The sequence below is a fragment of the Apaloderma vittatum genome, unplaced genomic scaffold, assembly GCF_000703405.1.
Source record: "Apaloderma vittatum isolate BGI_N311 unplaced genomic scaffold, ASM70340v1 scaffold39496, whole genome shotgun sequence".
Classification (NCBI taxonomy): domain Eukaryota; kingdom Metazoa; phylum Chordata; class Aves; order Trogoniformes; family Trogonidae; genus Apaloderma; species Apaloderma vittatum.
In genome coordinates, this window is record NW_009720817.1 from 1 (window position 1) to 17,743 (window position 17,743).

At 50.6% G+C, this 17,743-nt stretch overlaps 1 protein-coding gene across 1 annotated transcript in view; it reads left to right on the forward strand.

Annotated features, from left to right (window-relative positions):
• The first annotated feature begins 26 nt into the window (after positions 1 to 26).
• Positions 27 to 17,743, forward strand: part of CDR2L (cerebellar degeneration-related protein 2-like) — a 17,887-nt gene continuing 170 nt past the window's right edge. The window contains 6 exon segments of the mRNA XM_009871125.1: positions 27 to 105; positions 12,545 to 12,657; positions 14,012 to 14,160; positions 15,120 to 15,284; positions 17,052 to 17,102; positions 17,104 to 17,741. Of these exon segments, the coding sequence (XP_009869427.1) occupies positions 27 to 105; positions 12,545 to 12,657; positions 14,012 to 14,160; positions 15,120 to 15,284; positions 17,052 to 17,102; positions 17,104 to 17,741 (1,195 nt within the window).

Sequence of the window (17,743 nt, forward strand, 5' to 3'; positions counted from 1 at the left end):
TCGTCTCCCCGGGCCGCTGGTGCTAAATGCTGAGCGCCGACAGGATGGAGGAGTTTCAGAGCGAGGAAGAGGAGCCCTGGTACGACCAGCAAGACCTGGAGCAGGGTAAGGATGGGGGGCACCCCGCAAGCTGCCAGGGATGGCGGGCCAGGGGGATGCGGGAGCAGAAAAGGGGGCGAATCTCGGGTACGGGAGGGGGGGATACCTCCTCTCAAGACATATTTGCGTGGCAAAGCCAGCGCCTCGTCCTGCGGCAGCATCTCCACGGAAATTTGGCTTCTCTGCTTCAAATCACTGTCCTGGCCGTGGAAAGTTTAAACCCGACGGATAGAGGCAGCGAGCCTGGATATGTCCTGAGCACCAAGGGGGGAACATTTTTGATGTGTTACATGCCCAAGGAAGCTGCTTCCCCAGAAAACTTGCTGCAGGCAGAATCAAACACGGGTGGTTATGGCATTGCTTTCATCTCAGAGCAGTTGCATCTAGAGCTAGCAGGCACACTAGTTGGGGATTAATACACTAGAAATAAATGTTGCTAAGATGAGAATGCTGAAAGTGTCTCTCAAAAGCTTTTGCTGTCCAAGCCTAAACCCAAAGGGAACTTCAGCTTCTAAGTCACCTAATTCCAGAGATTTTTCCAATCAGCCATAAAAGCAAGAGAAATTGGGATGGAAAAAAAAAAATCAAGGCCAAGTTTTAAACAGAAAAAATAGCCTTGTTAGCGGATAAATATTCACTTGTGTAGTTTGTTTTGAAATAACTGTATGTATGTTTGCACTAATTCTATGTAATGTTTGTCCTAAGGCTGAACAGTTGTTGGCTGTGGGCATTTGGCATCTTTTTTTTCTATTATTTTGCGTTTCTTGATATTTTGAGTCAACACGCAATAAGCAAATAACTAGAAGTCCCATTTCAGACCGATGGCCCAGGAATGAAGTGAACAGATTTGTCAATGCATAAGGAAAAACTATTCCTACCTAAATAGAGTACCTCTTTGACACGTATAGGTACGGAACAGATACATATTTGTTTTAGCCAGCTGACTGTCAGCAGGGATGTGTGGTCCAGCTGCTGTGCTTCTACCCACCATCACTCCAGTACAATATGTCATGATATTAAAGTTTACACAACTTCAGCTGCAGGGCAGAGGCCCAGCAAGGAATGATAACCAGCCCCTCAGGGATTGTTACAGCTGGTTTTTAAACCCAATTTCTCAGTTAACAGGAAGTATCAATAGCGGGATACTGAGCCCTTTTCTTTGAAACATAACTCTCAAATTAAGCCAGGGCAGAGCACAGAGATGGAGCTATCAGCTGAATAAACAGTGCAGCCTTTGAACGCTCAGAAATTCCCATTTCTGGGTGACGTCTTCCCATGGCTCACAAGGGGCCTGGGCGCTGGTCCAGGGGCAGGATGCAGGCGGAGGAACAGCAGAACTACAGAAGAGTATAGGGAGTGTTGAACAACGTGGGACTGATTGAATTTTAGCCCAACACTGTCCCTGGTGTCAGGTACATGAGTCAGCACTGGCATCGAACAACTGGCTCACAACAACAAAACCACCTTGCCACTGCAGGCCAGGTTTCTAGCTCTGTCCCAGCAGCATAAATGCAGAATAAGTCTCCAGATGATGGACTGATCTGGGGATACACTCCACTTTTGAGAACATACAGGACTGGAGGAGAACACAGACCCAGAACAAAGCCCAGCTGTGGGGTTTACAGTCTCCCATACAAACAGGGGCTGCACAGGCTTGCACAAACTCAGAAGGAGAGATGAGGAAGGCTTTAACTAAAATCAGCCAACTGGAAAGGTCCTACGGCATAATTACAACCGTAATTAATTTGTATGATGCACAAAGCATCATGAAGGACAGCACTAGACTTTATACACATACACTGCACCTTTGCATTATAGCCGTAGCGGTATCTGGAGGTCTTTGGTGATGGCACAGCTGAGAAGCTGTTGGTTTGGAAATGAGGGCTGGAAGTCCGGTGCAAGACACCCATCACAGCACAATTGCGAGGCAGTCACGGGTTGGCGTCACTAAGAGGATTGACGTGCCAACAGCCCGGGGTCGCGCTGAAGCCCACGCCTGGCAGCAGCGCCAGGAAGGCGGAGGACGTAAGCTGAAAGACTGTTCCTTAGGAGCGAGGGGTGGGAGATACAAGAGCCGACCTAAGCTAGGAGAGCAGAGAAGGTTCTTCTGTGAACCAGTTGTTTGCCGAGCCTTTATCATCATTTCACAGCATCATCAAATATTTATTACATTTACATCCAAAACTGTTTACTAAGCAACAGATGGCTTAACTGGGAGCTCTGTGATTACGTTAATTAACCATTTTAGCACCACAAAGGAAATCATGCCTCCAGCTGCACTCTGAGCACCTGTTACTTTCCTCCCCATCTTCCACAGAGCTCTTTGCCTCGCTTTTTGCAAAAAGACCAAACCCCAATCACTCTTTTATTTTTGCCCTGAAGTGCCCAGAGTAACTGACTGCATCCACCACATATCTTAGAGGAAATAAGATCTGGTTCCCAGCCTCAGGGCCCTTCCAGCCTCATTCAAGTGAAGCTGGTACCTTTCACATTCTTTTACCTATTTCCTAGTGTGCTCCAAGCCTGTGTAGTTCAAGACACTGTACCAAGACACCTTAGCACATAGAAGCAGACCCAAATCCCAGCCAGGATACTTAGCAGTAACATGGAAATAGTAGTGGTGCCCTCCTAAGATATTTCATTCTTTTGATGTTGCCTCCGGGAAGCCTTTCTGATTTGAGGAATGTGGGAAAAATGGAGGTCCAATTGCTTGGTGGCATGGCTTCACTTATTGCCTGGTTTTCTAAGCAGGAATAGATGTCAGCACTGCTTTGGTTCAGCCACAGCCTCACCTTCTGTGGGTTGCGAATTCTGTCCCTTTAAGTGGTAAAACCAGAATACCGTGGTGGTGAACCTTTTCCAGCCATTGAGAACTGATGATGTGACTACAGTTGCATCATGCCCTGTGCACAGAGTGTACGTGCAGCCAGATCCTAAGAGAATGAATGAGCTAAAATTAGAGAGTCTGAGCTGGGGATAAGTGGGAACACCTTTTCTGTTCATCAGAAGCATTTGTGTTCAGGACGGCTGCGTGCCAACCCAGTTGCATCTGGATCCAGAGCGGAGACCAGATCCAGCAGCTATCTCTGCCACCACTACCAGCCTTCATCTCCCCTGCAGCAACTTCCCAAGACGAGTTCTCCTCACAGTCACCTCACTGCATTCCCAGATCTTCCCAGCCCCCTATCCTCCTGCCAGCATTCAGATCTAAGCCAAAGAGCAGAGTGCAGCCCAAGAGGAGGACTCTCAAAGACTCTGGAGCCTAAATACAGCCTAAGCGATGGAATAATTCCTCCCATGTGAATAAAGTGTCCTCACACTGTGCTGAGTTAGCCAGCAAGACCAGAGGTAGTACAAGAACCAGAACATCATCTCATTGCCACTGTGACACTGATAGTCCTCTCCTCCTGGGCAGCCATAGAAACTTTTGGGCCAAACCATCTGCAATGCAGGCTTAGGATTTTATGGCTGTAACCTCTAAAGGTCTCCAGATTTAAGGATCTTATTTTAATTCCTCCTCTTCCTGCTAAGCATCTGATTGCTTGTATGCTAAGAAGGAAAATGACACAAGGTGCTGAGTTTGCACTGCTCCTCACTCATCCGTGTAAAGACACAGGGTCACCAGCGCTCTGGTGATCGGCTCCTGACGTTGGCGTGAACCCAGGGGGTCAGCACTAGCACCTGTTAGCACCCATACCTGCCTGCTTTCTGCATCACCCAGCCTACGTCATCGATAGAGCTGCATTTCACTATCAGCTTGCCCAAAGGATTCACTGCTCTGGGGAGCAGGTGGCACCCCAAATTCTGTCCCTTGTGATGCAGTTTTCCAGCTCAGGGGACAAGCCATGCAGCTCGTTTGTTCCCCCGGAGCACAGCAGTTACCTTGCCATCCTTCCTCCCCAGCAGCAAGCCAGAAGGACAGAGCTTTGCCTGCAGTAGCTGAGCCACTTAGTTATTCAGCAGTGCAGTACAGCAGGTAGCTTATGGAAGTGGAAAGTTTTCAGTGACTAATTGCTGAGCTACTTGGGAATGACAAGAGGGAATAGAAAGGTCCCAGGAGACAAGGAAATCAGATGACAGTTAGGTTAGACTGAGGAAGGGATGAGAGCATCCAAATCCGAGGTGGGGGGAAAGAATATATATAGACATATTTTCCTAGAATAAAAATTCTCCTGTTACATAAAGGCAGAAAGAAAAAGGGGCCTAAGAGAACCCCACAGAGCAGCTTCCAGGATCTCCCTCCTGGTGTCTCACAGAAGCTCCTTTCTATATCTGCTGAGCCCCAGGCACATACTTCCAGCTGTGGGAGGGAGTAGAATTTTAGAGGAACTGCTGGAAAGGGAAAAGGAGAGGCAAGGAGGGGGGAACAAAACACAAAATAAATCGGTCTTCCATATCTCTCTCCCACCCTGAAACAATCAGTTAACAGTGGCATTTCTCCTCGGCAAGGCCATGTGTGAAGATTTATGGCCCAAGTCCTGAAGGACGTTCCCCCAGCGGCAGCCCTGAGCCCGAGGGACTGGGAGCCGAGGCAGCGGCCGCTAACACCCTGCACGCGGAGGCTGTCCCCCCGCCCTGGCATTTTCCAATCCTCTTTCTTTCCTCCTGTACCAGCCAGCGCTGGCTGGTGACAGGGCTGATGCACTGACTCGGTGTGACAGTCAGGAACCACTTTGAGCTGTGACAGCACCAGGGTCCAATCCTGCTAAAAGCAGCACCAGCGCTCAGGCTAAGGCACGGCTTGCTCGCTCCCACACTCACTCGATCTCCTCTGCTAAAAGGCTTTTCCCAGAGCAGCTCAGTCGTGTATTCCCACCTCACCCGACCTCAATAAATCTGTGTGCTCACACCAAATGCATTGGTAGGGGTTCCAAAGCTTCTGCTTAACCTGCTCAAAAACACATACGTGCGCCAGGAACTTGGGAAAATATCTCCAATACAAAATACCCTGGAGGAATGAGACCAGATGTTACACAACTGCCAGGCTTTGCACAGCTGGGAATTTTAAAGTGATTTTGTATTAAAGTTTTTTCTTTGCTTTTTTTTTTTCCCATGCGTTATTTATCAAGCAGTTATCATAGAATCATAGAATGATTTGAGTTGGAAGGAATCTTAAAGATCATCTAGTTCCAAAGTTGTAAACCTTCTCTCCAAAAGGTGACAGTTCTTGTAATGGTTTAAACAGCAGCCTTCTGGGAAGTCACTCCAGTTCATCCCATGTGCAGGGCAGCTGTCCTGGCACTGCTCAGTTAACTTGTCTCCTCCATGAACAATTCAGTCCTTTAAGGGTGTAACATCCAGGTCCACGCTGACCTCTTCCGGTTACGCAGCTGCAGCAATGGCAGTTGGACCTAGGACATTGTAATGTTGTCCTCCAAGTTTTCCTGGCTCACAGGCAAGCATTGAGTCCTGGGAAGGCACACAGGACTGGGAGGTGGTGGCTGAGCACTGGTCTCTGCAGGAGGAGGCAGAACAAGGAGCAGCACAGCACATCCCCTCCCGAGCGTCAGCGGCAGAGCTGCTTTCAGGGACGCTGGTTTTGGTGTTGGGCTCCTGAAAGAGGCATTGTCCTGTATCCACCATTTTCAGAGTACACCAGGTATTTCATCACTTCCTTTCCTTGCAAGTTCAGACTGGAAGGCTACAGCACTGCGTATCTCCACAAATGGCATCGATCGCTCACCCGAGGTCAGGACCTCTTCCCACACGGGCAGCATCTCCAGCCGGTACCGGTACCAGCAGCCAGGCACAAGGCAGCTGGACTGCCTGTGAGCTTAGCACCTGGAGAAACAGGGCTGCAGAGCATTTCCCAGAAGCGGATGGGAAGGGAACAGTAGTGGGGCAGCAGCGTGATGCAGCCAAGCAGAGAGGCTGCTACAGAAGAGGTGGGCAGGTTTTTGGCATTGCTGCAGAGGGTCAGACTTTCTGCATTGAGCTGTAACAGATGGCTGTGGAAGAAGGATCTTTGCACGTACGTGCCTCTGGCACAAGAGAAGTAGCCGACAGGAGTAACCAGCAGCTGCAGTGCTGGCAATGGTCTGGGGAGCTGCTGCAGCTGCAAGTGCCGCTTGTGATGGAAGAAGAGGTGGGCAGGTTTTTGGCATTGCTGCAGAGGGTCAGACTTTCTGCATTGAGCTGTAACAGATGGCTGTGGAAGAAGGATCTTTGCACGTACGTGCCTCTGGCACAAGAGAAGTAGCCGACAGGAGTAACCAGCAGCTGCAGTGCTGGCAATGGTCTGGGGAGCTGCTGCAGCTGCAAGTGCCGCTTGTGATGGAACTTGGTTGCTCCTCGAGAGACCAAACCACTCGGGACTGGTGGTCCCGCCTGCCTCCCCTCAGCGAAAGAGCAGCCGAGTTGGCTAGCAATGGCTCAGAGTAGGAGAACATGTTGTGTGACCACGAGCGGGGCTGGGGAGCTGACACTGTGGTGGCAGCCCATTGCTGTGGGAGCCATTCCCTGCCACGCGAGCACGCTGACCTGTCCTTCACAGGTCGCTTTTGCTGGGGGCTCTGCACATGCACAGGGCTGTGCTCCAGCCACAGGAACTGACAACACACAAAGCTTCTCTGGTGCTCATCCTCCTTGTCCATCCTGGGTCAGCCACAACCTCCTGTCCCCTAAAACTCTGCAGGGAGATGAGATTCCCACATGGCAACAATCCATGTGTCTGTGCCTTTAGCTTTAAAAAGAGTAAAAGCCTCTATTCATGGTTCTCTGCACCCCAACATAGTTAATTAGTTGGAGCTTTGCTGCCCAGAGGAGAGGTGCACAGGAAAGCACTGGCTGCCTTTCTCCCTCCTCTTTCCTCGCTTCTTCTCCCCAACAACTGAACTTGTACGCATTTATTTAGGTTGCTTTCTGATCCAGGTGCACTGAGCCTCTGAGCTACCAGTCTTTGAAACCATTTTAGTCCTACAAGGCAAACACGGGCACCGAGGCTGTTTAGATAAGAGAACAGCAGGGAAAGATGCAGATGGGGCCCCAGCCATGGTCTAATAACATATTCCGCGTTATCATGCTCTAACAACTTGGGAAAACGCACATCGATTGCTGTGGGCACAGGGATGGGATTGCTGTGTATGTGTTTGTATGGATACATATAAGCAGAGGTAACCATCCTAGGTCTCAAATGTTAACATATAGAGGAGGCTTTGGGGCAGAAAGTAAAGGCAAGTATCAATTCAATCAAAAAATGCTGACGAGCATCTGAGAAGAATTAAAAAAAAAAAAAGAGCTGACAGAAAGGAAATACTGAATAGGACTGAAAAATACAGAAGGCAAGGAAGTGAGCAGCAGAGGCTGAGAAGGCAGTACGGCACAGAGAGCACATTCCTGAGCCCCTTGTCGGGGTTTTCCGATCCTTGGTGGTGCCACTTTTGCTCAGGGCACTAAAGCCAGCACAGAGGGAGCTGCTCTCATTGCACTGGGCTTGCCTCAACCCCCCCAAACCACCTCTCTCTGCCACCATCTGAGCTCCCAGTTGCTTCTGCCAGGGACTCTCGCAAAGCCAAAGGGAGCCGAGGGGTACATAACGAATTACACAAGAGAAAGAGAAGGGAAAGAAAAGGAAGAAAAAAACAAGCAGGAAATCCAGGAAATCTTATTAGGCTAACAGAAATGCCTGTGTGACTGACATCAGCTCAGCCCAGCTAGAACCACAGTTTGAAATGCGCTGCCCAGGGCTTCACACCCCTTCTGCCCCACTCTCACCTGGTCCTGCCAGAGGCATCTTTCCCCCTTGCTGCATTAGGCTGCTCTGCAAACCAAACCCTGCCTCTGTGGTACACCTCATTACACTCAAATGGCAGATCCCCACCAAAACCACATAGAACATCAAGTGCAACGCTGAATTGGGTAGCAGTGCCTGAGTTACGCCAGTGTTAAAGGGATGCAGAATCCACATCTCAGCAGTAGCAGCTCTCTGAAAGCTCTGACTTGCCATAGGAAACAATATCGTCTGTGGGATGGGCATGTTGTAAAGACTTTTCCACGTTGTTTGCAGGATGCTGTGAGATGGCACTTGCCTCTCTGCACCCCTGCACCTTCCATTGCAAAAGCTCATAAGGGCTAAGTACGTAGATTGCCTCCAACACCTGTCACAGAGCAGCAGTAAGTGATACACAGAAGCTGATCTTCATTGTAATATACCCAGACAGCACAATCTCTTGCAACTAAGAAGAAAAATAAATGTACACCCTATCCTGGGGTAAACCAGCATACCATCATCTATTTAGATTTTGAAAGGAATAATTGCAGCTACCCCTGACTCTAAGTACCCGTGTGTAATGGAGCAGACAGCAAATGCAATTAAATTAAACATCAACAGCATTAAACATCAGTTCTTAAGTCTCAACCTACCCCATCCATCAGCTAACAAGCACCCTGAACTTCCTCCAGAGACCTTCACACCAGAGCTCTGCTGCCTGCTCCTCCCTGCTCTTTAGCAGGTGAATTCACCATCTGCAGCAGAGGAGCTGCCCTTTCTGCAGGCCCAGCCTCAACCATTTAGGAAGGGACAAGTACTTCTTTAATAGACAGTTAGCTGAAAAGAACCTGCAAAAACATGCTCCGCAAAGCCCTGCTTTTTAGCTCTATAAGCCAAAGGACTTCTAACACCTCCCTGCAAGCCTGCTTGTCTCACAGGATGGGGAGAGGGTTGGGTTATTTAAAGGTGAGGAGCAAAGCGCAGCACCCCTTGCCTGCACTCAGAGCAACAAGCACGTTCCCTCAAAGCTTAAACACAAGAATCCCTTGATGCAAGTGAGATGATGGGGGAAAGCCTGAAACAGCTGCTACAGATGGTGGCTTCCCCCGGAAAGCTGTATTTATGAGGACCTGAACAGCTACCGGATCACCATCGTGCCGAGAGCAGCCGAAACCTCCTCTGCCTGACACTAGGCTTATGCTTCCCCAAAGCCACAACCAAGAGATGCTGGGGGGAAAAAACCCTTCAGGGAGCAGGCTGCTCTACCCAAACACATGCAGGCCAGCATTGGGAAGGCAGAAACAGCTCTAAACGCTCTTTGTGCCTTATTGAAAGCTGCTGCAAGGGCTGGGGCAGCCAGGAAGCTCTCAGCTCCGCGGCAGCCCTGTGCAGTGCACATCTGCCTGTGCCAGCCTTGCCATGGGATGCTGCGGCGGGGCAATATGCTGCAGTTTGTGCCTCAGCTTCTTTCAGTCAAAGACATCTTGCTGCAGGATTTTTTTCATGTTGGCCAGCAGAATTCTCTCTGCGGTGATGATGACCTCTGCAGCTTCAGGATGGCTAACTCCTGGATGCACTGCCCGGCCATGCTCCCCAAGCACTGCTTGGATTCGACTCCTGCTCCCCTCTCACCATATGGCCTCTCTTCTCCTCCCCTCCCTCCTTGCTCAGGCGCCTTTCCCACAGAAGCTTGCAGGGAAATGCAGCCTCCATCCCTCCCTCTGCCTTCCTCCATAGGCGCAGCTCTTTGTTTGGGGACGCAGGGTGTCTCCTTGGCTGGTGTTAATTAGAAGGGTCACATCAGCACTTGCGGTACTGAGAGCCAGAGGGCACCAAGCTCATGCAGCCTGCAGTCCTCTCCCAAATAGGATTTGGACAATACCAGGGTCCCCATTTTTTAAGTTGAATGTTTGCCATTTTCCTGGCAGCGCCTTCAGTGTGGGCAGGCTGCGGAGGGACTGGGCACATCGAGCAGGCACGCAGCACAGCCGCTCCCCACCACGGTATTTCTCCTGTGTTCAGAGTGGAGGGGGAAGGGAAGCATGAGCATATCTGCTAAATTAGGGCAAGTTGTAGAGCACTGGCTGGCTGATCTGACAGTGGAGAAGCACAGAGGAATACAAAAAAAACATGAGGAAACCACAGTGCTACGCAGAGAGGATCCTCAAATTCCTAAACTGTTCTTTTTCCCTCCAAACAACTTACTGAAATTCCACATTCAGCCTCAGGTTTCCAAGGTCTCCAAGGAGAGGAGCTATGTGCTCCCCCAGCCCGTGCAGAGCCACAATTAGTGCAAAGATCAAGAGGGATCTCATCTAAAGATGACATTAAAGCACTCCTGTGCAGCATCCCCTCCCTCCCCACAGTCCCACACCCTGGGGGAGACCAACAAGTGGGGAAGAGGACTCAGGAGCAAGGGGGGTGGATGAGACAGGATCACTGAGGATGCTTTGGCTGGCAGAGAGGGAGTGAGTGTGTGTGATGATGGCTGAGGCAGTTAAAAGACACTAAAAGAATCAATTCCCCCATGTCCTTCAAGCCTGAAGTCTCCCAGGCCCTGTATGCTCAAAATGGAAACGAGGAATCAATTTCCTCTGCGGAGCTCAATCCCGTTCATTCCTCTTTCCCACTCGTCCCCAAACGCTGCCCATTTCCCCCATTAAATTATTGCTGACAGAGCCCTTTAAATTACAATGCAGGATCTTGCACTGCCTAATCCACTTACCCCAACCCCAGCTGATTAAATTGGATGCCATATGGTGGGAGAGCACTGGTGTAATCCACAGGGATGGGAACACACTTGACTCATTACCTGGAGCCCAGCATGGGACCCTCTTGCTACACGCCTCTGTGCCGGGGCCCTGCTTGCTGCAAGGGATGAGATGTGCAAGGTGCCCGTTTCCAGTGGCCGCATCGGCTCTGGCAAGGTGGCAGTGCTGTTAAATACAGCCCCAAGCAGCTTAAAGGCACAAACTGTCCTTTATCTCTGCTGGCATCTGGCTGTTCTCCCATCCCCAGCTCGTGCAGTAAACACTCAGTCTCCCAAGGGCACTTTGGAAACTGGGGAGATTTGGTGATTGGAAATAAAAAAACAAAACTAGGTGGAGGAGGTCTGTTCGTGGGGAAATGTGCCGGTATCTTCACTGCACTGATAGCTGTGATCGCAGCCCTCAGACCAGATCACTGTGGAATTATGAGGATTATAACTAAAAAGGTCACAGCTGAGAGTAACACCCTGCGACGCAGCCACAGCTGGAGAGCACATTGCCATGGCAAAGGGGAGATTTGAGGACACACACTGAGCAGCTGTTGGCTGGACCACATCTGGGGAGCCTGCTCTCTGGCTCCACTGGAGCTGCACAGAAAGAAACGTGGCCATCTGCCAAACTAATAACCTGCCAGCACTTCCACAGGGCAGCGCTATCCATCAGGAAAGCCCCATCCCAAGCACTGACAGCACTCGTGTATGAGAGGTCAGCGTGAGCCTGGTTTTGTGATGTGCCATTTGAAGTGTGAGAGATCAGCGGTCTTCCCAGGCTCAGAATACACGCTGTGCACCCCTGTTCCCCTTCTTCTGGTCTTAGTGACCAAGTATCCCTCTTTCCCAATCAACTGCATGGCCAAATTAACCACTGGAAGAAATTATAGCTGCTCTCAGCACTGGCAGAGCCTTCACAAAGCGTATCATCAGCTGCAGACTAGAGTGTTAGGATGGGCTGAGAAAATGCTGGGGCAGGAGTCTCGGGTCCCCTCGCACACTGCACACTCCTTAATTACCTAAAACTACATGATAACCATACCAGAGGGAGAAAGAGAAATAACACCCATCAGAACCTGTTTCCTTACCTTTCTGAAGGTTTCAAGTCAGATTTTCAGTCTGTCACCGTAAGAGCTAGAAACTCACCTCTCAAAGCACCAGGAAAAATAGGAACGTGACTATAGGAGGTCAGGCTTCAAGAAGACAACTGTGAAAGCAAAGTGATGTTACCAGAGCCAGCTGTGCCATCTCAGGCCCACAAACAGCAATACCTGAGGTGCTCATGCTCTGACCAATATAGGATTCAGGGATCCTGGGGCTTTTCCTTTACCCAGAAGGCATGAAACCCAGTATTTTAAGCCAACTACACTGTCAACATCTATTTTTCCCTGCGCTTCTCAAGTCCAACTATTTTGGTAGCTTCCTCAGGGAGTTCAGAGGTGGCAGAGAGTGAACACAAAGCTGTCTGTCCTCACCCTGGAGCTGCCCCAAGGAAAGAGCTGCAGCCCCTGCCTGAGCGGGAGGTGCTTCCAGCCCCCTTGAGTTCTTACTATTTATGTCAGTCTATTAGCAGATGATGGATGGAGGCTGACAGGGAAGGCAAGGCACTCCCTTCGTTAGAGATAATAATATAATTTACAGAGCATCCCCAAGGCCCTGTGGGGGTTTATCAACCTTTGCCCTTGTTCTGACAGATGCTGAGCCTTTCAGATCCCTGTGAGAGGGGATGGAGGTGCTCCTCTGCATGGAGGAGCTGCAGATGTCCCGAGCTTGACCTCCTCTTGCTCCTGCAGCCCAGCACAACAAAAGTGGCCAGATGCTATATATACCATAAGCGTGCATCCACATCAAAACTCGTTGATAAAAGGAGCACCATGCAAACGTGACACTGTGTTTAGTGTGCTGGCATTTGGGGACCCCATTGCATCCACCTGTGGAGCTGTGGGAACTGCAGCAACTTTGTCCCATCTGCTTTTCAGACTTGCATTTGGCTGCGGAGCTGGGGAAGACACTGCTGGAGCGCAACAAAGAGCTGGAGGACTCCCTGCAGCAGATGTACGCCACCAATGAGGAGCAAGTGCAGGAAATTGAGGTAGGGACACGGTCAGGCCAGGGATGGGGATGGGACCTGCTCAGCCACTGCTGTAACCTAAGAGCGGTAGCGGGGAAGGGATGCTTCCACCAATGCCAACAGCTCAGATGCTAGTAGAAAGGGAGGGATGTGCCATGAGGCATGGGAGTTAAAGTATCTTCTGTGTGTGCCTGAAGCAGGGTGGATTAAGGTCTGCCCAAGCTCATCCCAGCACCAGAGAGGTTCCCTTTCCCACCCACTAACTGGCATTTTCCCTCTTCTCACATCCCCACCCCCTGCCCAGATGTTCACGCCAGATTTTAGCACCAGGTTGCATCTGGGTCATGTTTGGCCTTTCTCTGCCCATCCTCCAGCTTTCACACTCATTTCTCTTTGCTCTGCTGCAGCTTTCCCTTGATTCCAGTTATTCATAATCGCGTTTGTTCCCAGCTGGCCCCTTGGCACCCCCATAACACAGCCCTCTTTGTTAGAGTCATAAAATAGCTCTTTCTCCAAGAGCTGCAATCTAAACCACTGTTTCAAGCATCCTTTTGGGGTCAGGGCAGTATTTCTAAGACTCCACAAAACTGATCTTAGAGGCTTAAACCTGCTGTGCCGGGAGGGTTTTCATCCACTGGGAAACTTCTAGGGATTTGTGAATTAAAAAAAGATTGGAATTCCCCCCCTCAATTTAAAAGGACGCAGGGCAGAAGGGGGCTGTGAGTTCACAAGAGCAGCACGTGATGGCTGCAGCAATCTGACAGCTGATGTCAAGGAAACTGGTGGATGGATTTAGCCACCCCTCCCCAGCACGTCCACCATAGGATTTGGGATCTGGTCCCAGCTGAGTGAGCACCTGGGTAGATGCCTCTCTCCTAGTCCTTGCAGGATAAAATGTTGTGATGATGGACTCATAGGAAAGGGTCTGCAAACACACGGAAACCACAGGTCTCCTCACATTTCACAGACTCAGAGTTTTAGCCTGAATTCCCAAGGAAACGCAGCTTTTGCAATCGATCTGTCAGACAATCCAGCAACCAAGTGGCCGGTTTCAGTCGGCTTTGGTGTAGGGTCACGGTCCCAGGGATATCAACTTTCTTTGGGTTCTGGGAATAAGGAAGCAGCTGAGCAGACAGAGATTGAGGCTAGTGCCCTTCACAGAGGGCAGGGGAAGTTCAATCATGTTTTAGACACAAAACTATTTACAGTGGGCAGGGGGCATCAATATTACAACTGTGGAAGAGGCTTCAACCAGGCAAAGGATAAATGAGCCACTAAACATATTGTCAGAGGAAGCAAAGGCTGTAGGAATTTCTGCCTGTGAAACAACCTGGATTTTGGATGTAGAGAGTTTCTGTTTCGCTTTTTATTGCAGTACCTGACCAAACAACTGGAGATGTTGCGGCAGATGAATGAACAGCACGCAAAAGTCTATGAGCAGCTGGACCTGACAGCACGGGACCTGGAGCTAGCTAACCAGAAGCTCGTGTTGGAAAGCAAGACATCCCAACAGAAGATACAGTGGTACAGCCTCCCCTCCTCTCACCGCAGCGATGCTGTGCCCAAGAGACCTTCATCTCACCTTTCCCCTGCCCCAAAGCACAGCACGTCCTTGCTATTTAAGCCATTCCCTTATCCATCAGGTTTTGCGGCTATTTACAACACAAGGTCATTGCAGTGACGCTGGTTAGCAGAGGTCAGCCACAGCACAGACACCTCTGGGATAAGGGCTGGATAAAGGAGCGTCTGAAGCTGCCAGGAGAGAGGCCGGCAGCCTCTCCTCGAGTGTGTTTCCTTGAAGAGGAGACACATAATCATATCAGGGAGGTCCCCAGCACGCAGCCCAGCAGAAACACTAGGCACAGGTCCAGCATCTAATGAAACCCTGGCTAGTCCATGCTGAAACACCAGTTTATCAATAACATTCCTTCCCTAAATAAGCCCATGTTCAAGGTCATCCCCGGAAAGAGCAGACTAAGCCATGCCCTTGCAATGCAGCATCTTTTGCAAACAGCTGTGCAGAGAGGGAGTTTCACAGCAGAGAATTTTACAAACTGCATTCACAGCCAGAATAAAACTAAACACAGAGAGGCTGGGCAAAGACTTGTCTCTACAAGACAAACAAGAGGAAGAGAGTAAATAGCTTGCCTGCTTGCTTTCAGCGCAGGGATATTCCAGGATAGTGCTTATGTGCCCAGAGGTGACTAGTTTATCCAACTGATTGGAGGACAGAGTCTCAAATTAGTACGACCCCTTGCCACTGCTTCAATCCCCCACCCTTTTCTACGTACACCCCCATTCAGCAGTGACCATGCAGAAAAAGACCACCCACTGGCATGAAATGCAAGTGTCGTCATCCTCCCAGGGTACATGCTAGAGACTGGAAGCACCTTCCATAGACTGCCTTTCTCTATAGGGAAAATACACCTTTCAGGGACCTGTAGTGCCTGACCTCTCACCCGTGCTCCCTCCTCTCTCCGCAGCTTGACAGAAACGATCGAGGGGCTGCAGAATCAAGTGGAGGAGCTACAGAAGCAGGTGGAGGAAATGCGGAGCTTGGAGCAGCTTCGCATTCGGCGGGAGAAGAGGGAGCGGCGCCGAACCATCCACACCTTCCCCTGCCTTAAGGAGCTGTGCTCCAGCCCCAGGTAAGAAGCCTTGCCTTTAGCAACCCCTCCCACCTTCTCCCCCACCTCCTGTGCCCATGAGCAGAGGATGCGGTGGGTTAACCCCTCTGGGGGTGCACAGAAACCCACATACACCCCTACAGAGATGCAGACTCTGCATCAGAACCTTAAACTCTGAAGGAGAAGAGATGACCTTCTCTCCTACCCACCCACCTATGCAAGTAGAGTTGGCAAAGCAGAGCTCAGGGCAAGAATTGCTACCCAAGAGGATCTAGATGCCTCACGCAGCTGTACTGGGCCAGGCTGCAGGGGCCAAGTGCTGCCTGCTGGGGCTGGGACTCTCCTGGCACATTGGCAGAGTGCAGGAACACACACCAGACAGGATGCATTGTTTGAGCTCTAGATAGCTCAAACCAGTCTCTCCCAGTAGAGCCCACCCAGTAACACGTCACGTGAAGAGGATCCTTACCTCGAGCTGCCTACACAGCTTCCCTTCCTGAACCAGCACAGCCCGTTTTACCTTTGCAGCAGCCTCCCAGCACAGTACCAGCATCTCTGGCTCACTGAAACCACTTGAGCTGGTACATTTTGTCCTGTACGAGTCCAGTATCCCGCAAGGAGCACCAGTCACACACCAGGACACACCACATGCTGCCAAGTGCTGTACAAACACCTTCAGCTCTATTGCACACTTGATCCTCCTTAAAACTCAGCCACTGTGTTAATTCTCCGGCCTCATGAGGACATTTCTTGCTCAGCTTTGTCCACAATAGAGGCTTCTTTAAATAGATAAGGAGTCAATAAACTTTGTCACTGAAAGCATCCTCTGCCAGAGGATACGAACAAAACACACTTTTACCGCAGCAGCAACAGGGATGTTTATGAGGTCATAACCTAACCGCCAGCAAAATCCACTTAATGTCTCTGTGGTTCTTTTTCTCCCACTCCCCCAGTCCCCCTCTGCCCTCCAGTGCCTCAGGACCTCCGTTTGGCTTGCAGCTCTGAAGGTCAGGCTGCCCTTCAATAACTTGGAAATCTGTTCAATGCCCCCCACCACCAGTCATGCCTCCCAGGGCAAGCCACGGCGCTCGCTCTTTTCCAATCTGTTCTAACCGGTTAGGATGCCACGGGCGCTTCACTGAGAACGAAGAAAATCTGATTTCCCAATAGCAACATGAGGGAAGAGGGAAATGGTTGTTACCACTTCCCAGGCAGTGAGGAAGGGACAACTGTGTCAAAAGTCTCTATCTGCCTCTCTCGCTGTGTAAATCTTCTCCCACTCTCTCTGGAGCACCTCCCAAACACACGACAGCAGTGCCTGCACTTCTGGGTTTGGGCTGGGTGGGGTTTGGGGTTGTTGGCAGATTCAGTGAGTAGCTGGTGAAGTCCATGATGCAGTGAGCAGCTGATGAACTCCAGCAAGAAAAACTCAAAGCCTTCTACTTTCATCTTAGACTGGTGGCACTTGAACATTCATCCTTGCTTCACAGCAACATGGGTGGCTTGTCAGTTGACCAGATGAGTCTTTTACCTTCCAGGTTTTCATTTCCCTCCTGTCTTTCACCACTGCTATCAAATGAGGCTGCAGGTTCTCTGGGACAGAGACTGGTCTCTGTGTCCAGAAGAGCCCCAGCCACACCTTGTGGTCTCTTGGCACACGGGAGGAGGCTCCATGAACTCACGTTACCTCCTCTCTGGGCATCGGTGGAATTACTTACATGACGATAAGACATGAGTCCCTCATGGACTGTCACTTGGTCAGACTCAAGGGTCTTTTTTCTCTTTCAGGTATGAGGATGCATTCCAGGTCCACAGCTCTTCCACAGAGTTCAACCAGAAGCGAGCGTCTCCAAGCTATGGTGAACTCCCTGAGGTCCCAAGTCAACCAGGAGAAGCAGCGGAAGGAGAGGGTTGAGCGAGAGTACACATCTGTTATTCAGGAGTACTCGGACCTCGAGCAGCGGGTGTGCGAGATGGAGAACTGCAAACTGCGCATCAAGGAACTGGAAGCAGAGCTCCTAGAGCTACAACAGATGAAACAGGTCAAGAAGTATCTGCTCAGCAGAGAAGATAACTTGTCCGAGGCCCTCCTCGAGCCGCTGAATAACGCCCCAGAAGCAGACTACATCGACCTCTCTGAGGAGGAGGGAGGGAAAAGTCACGGGCCATCAATGACACCTTCCCCAAACCACCCTGTCCGGAAAAGCTGCAGTGACACAGCCCTCAATGCCATCGTGACCAAGGACGCCGTGAGCCGGCACGAGGGCAATTACACGCTGCACGCTAACAACGTGCGCAAACGGGGCATGTCCATCCTGAGGGAAGTGGACGAGCAGTACCACGCCTTGCTGGAGAAGTACGAAGAGCTCCTGAGCAAATGCCGGCAGCACAAAGACAGTGTGCGCCACACGGGGGTCCAAACATCCCGGCCCATCTCTCGTGACAGCTCCTTCAGAGACTTCCGAGGAGAGGGACATGAG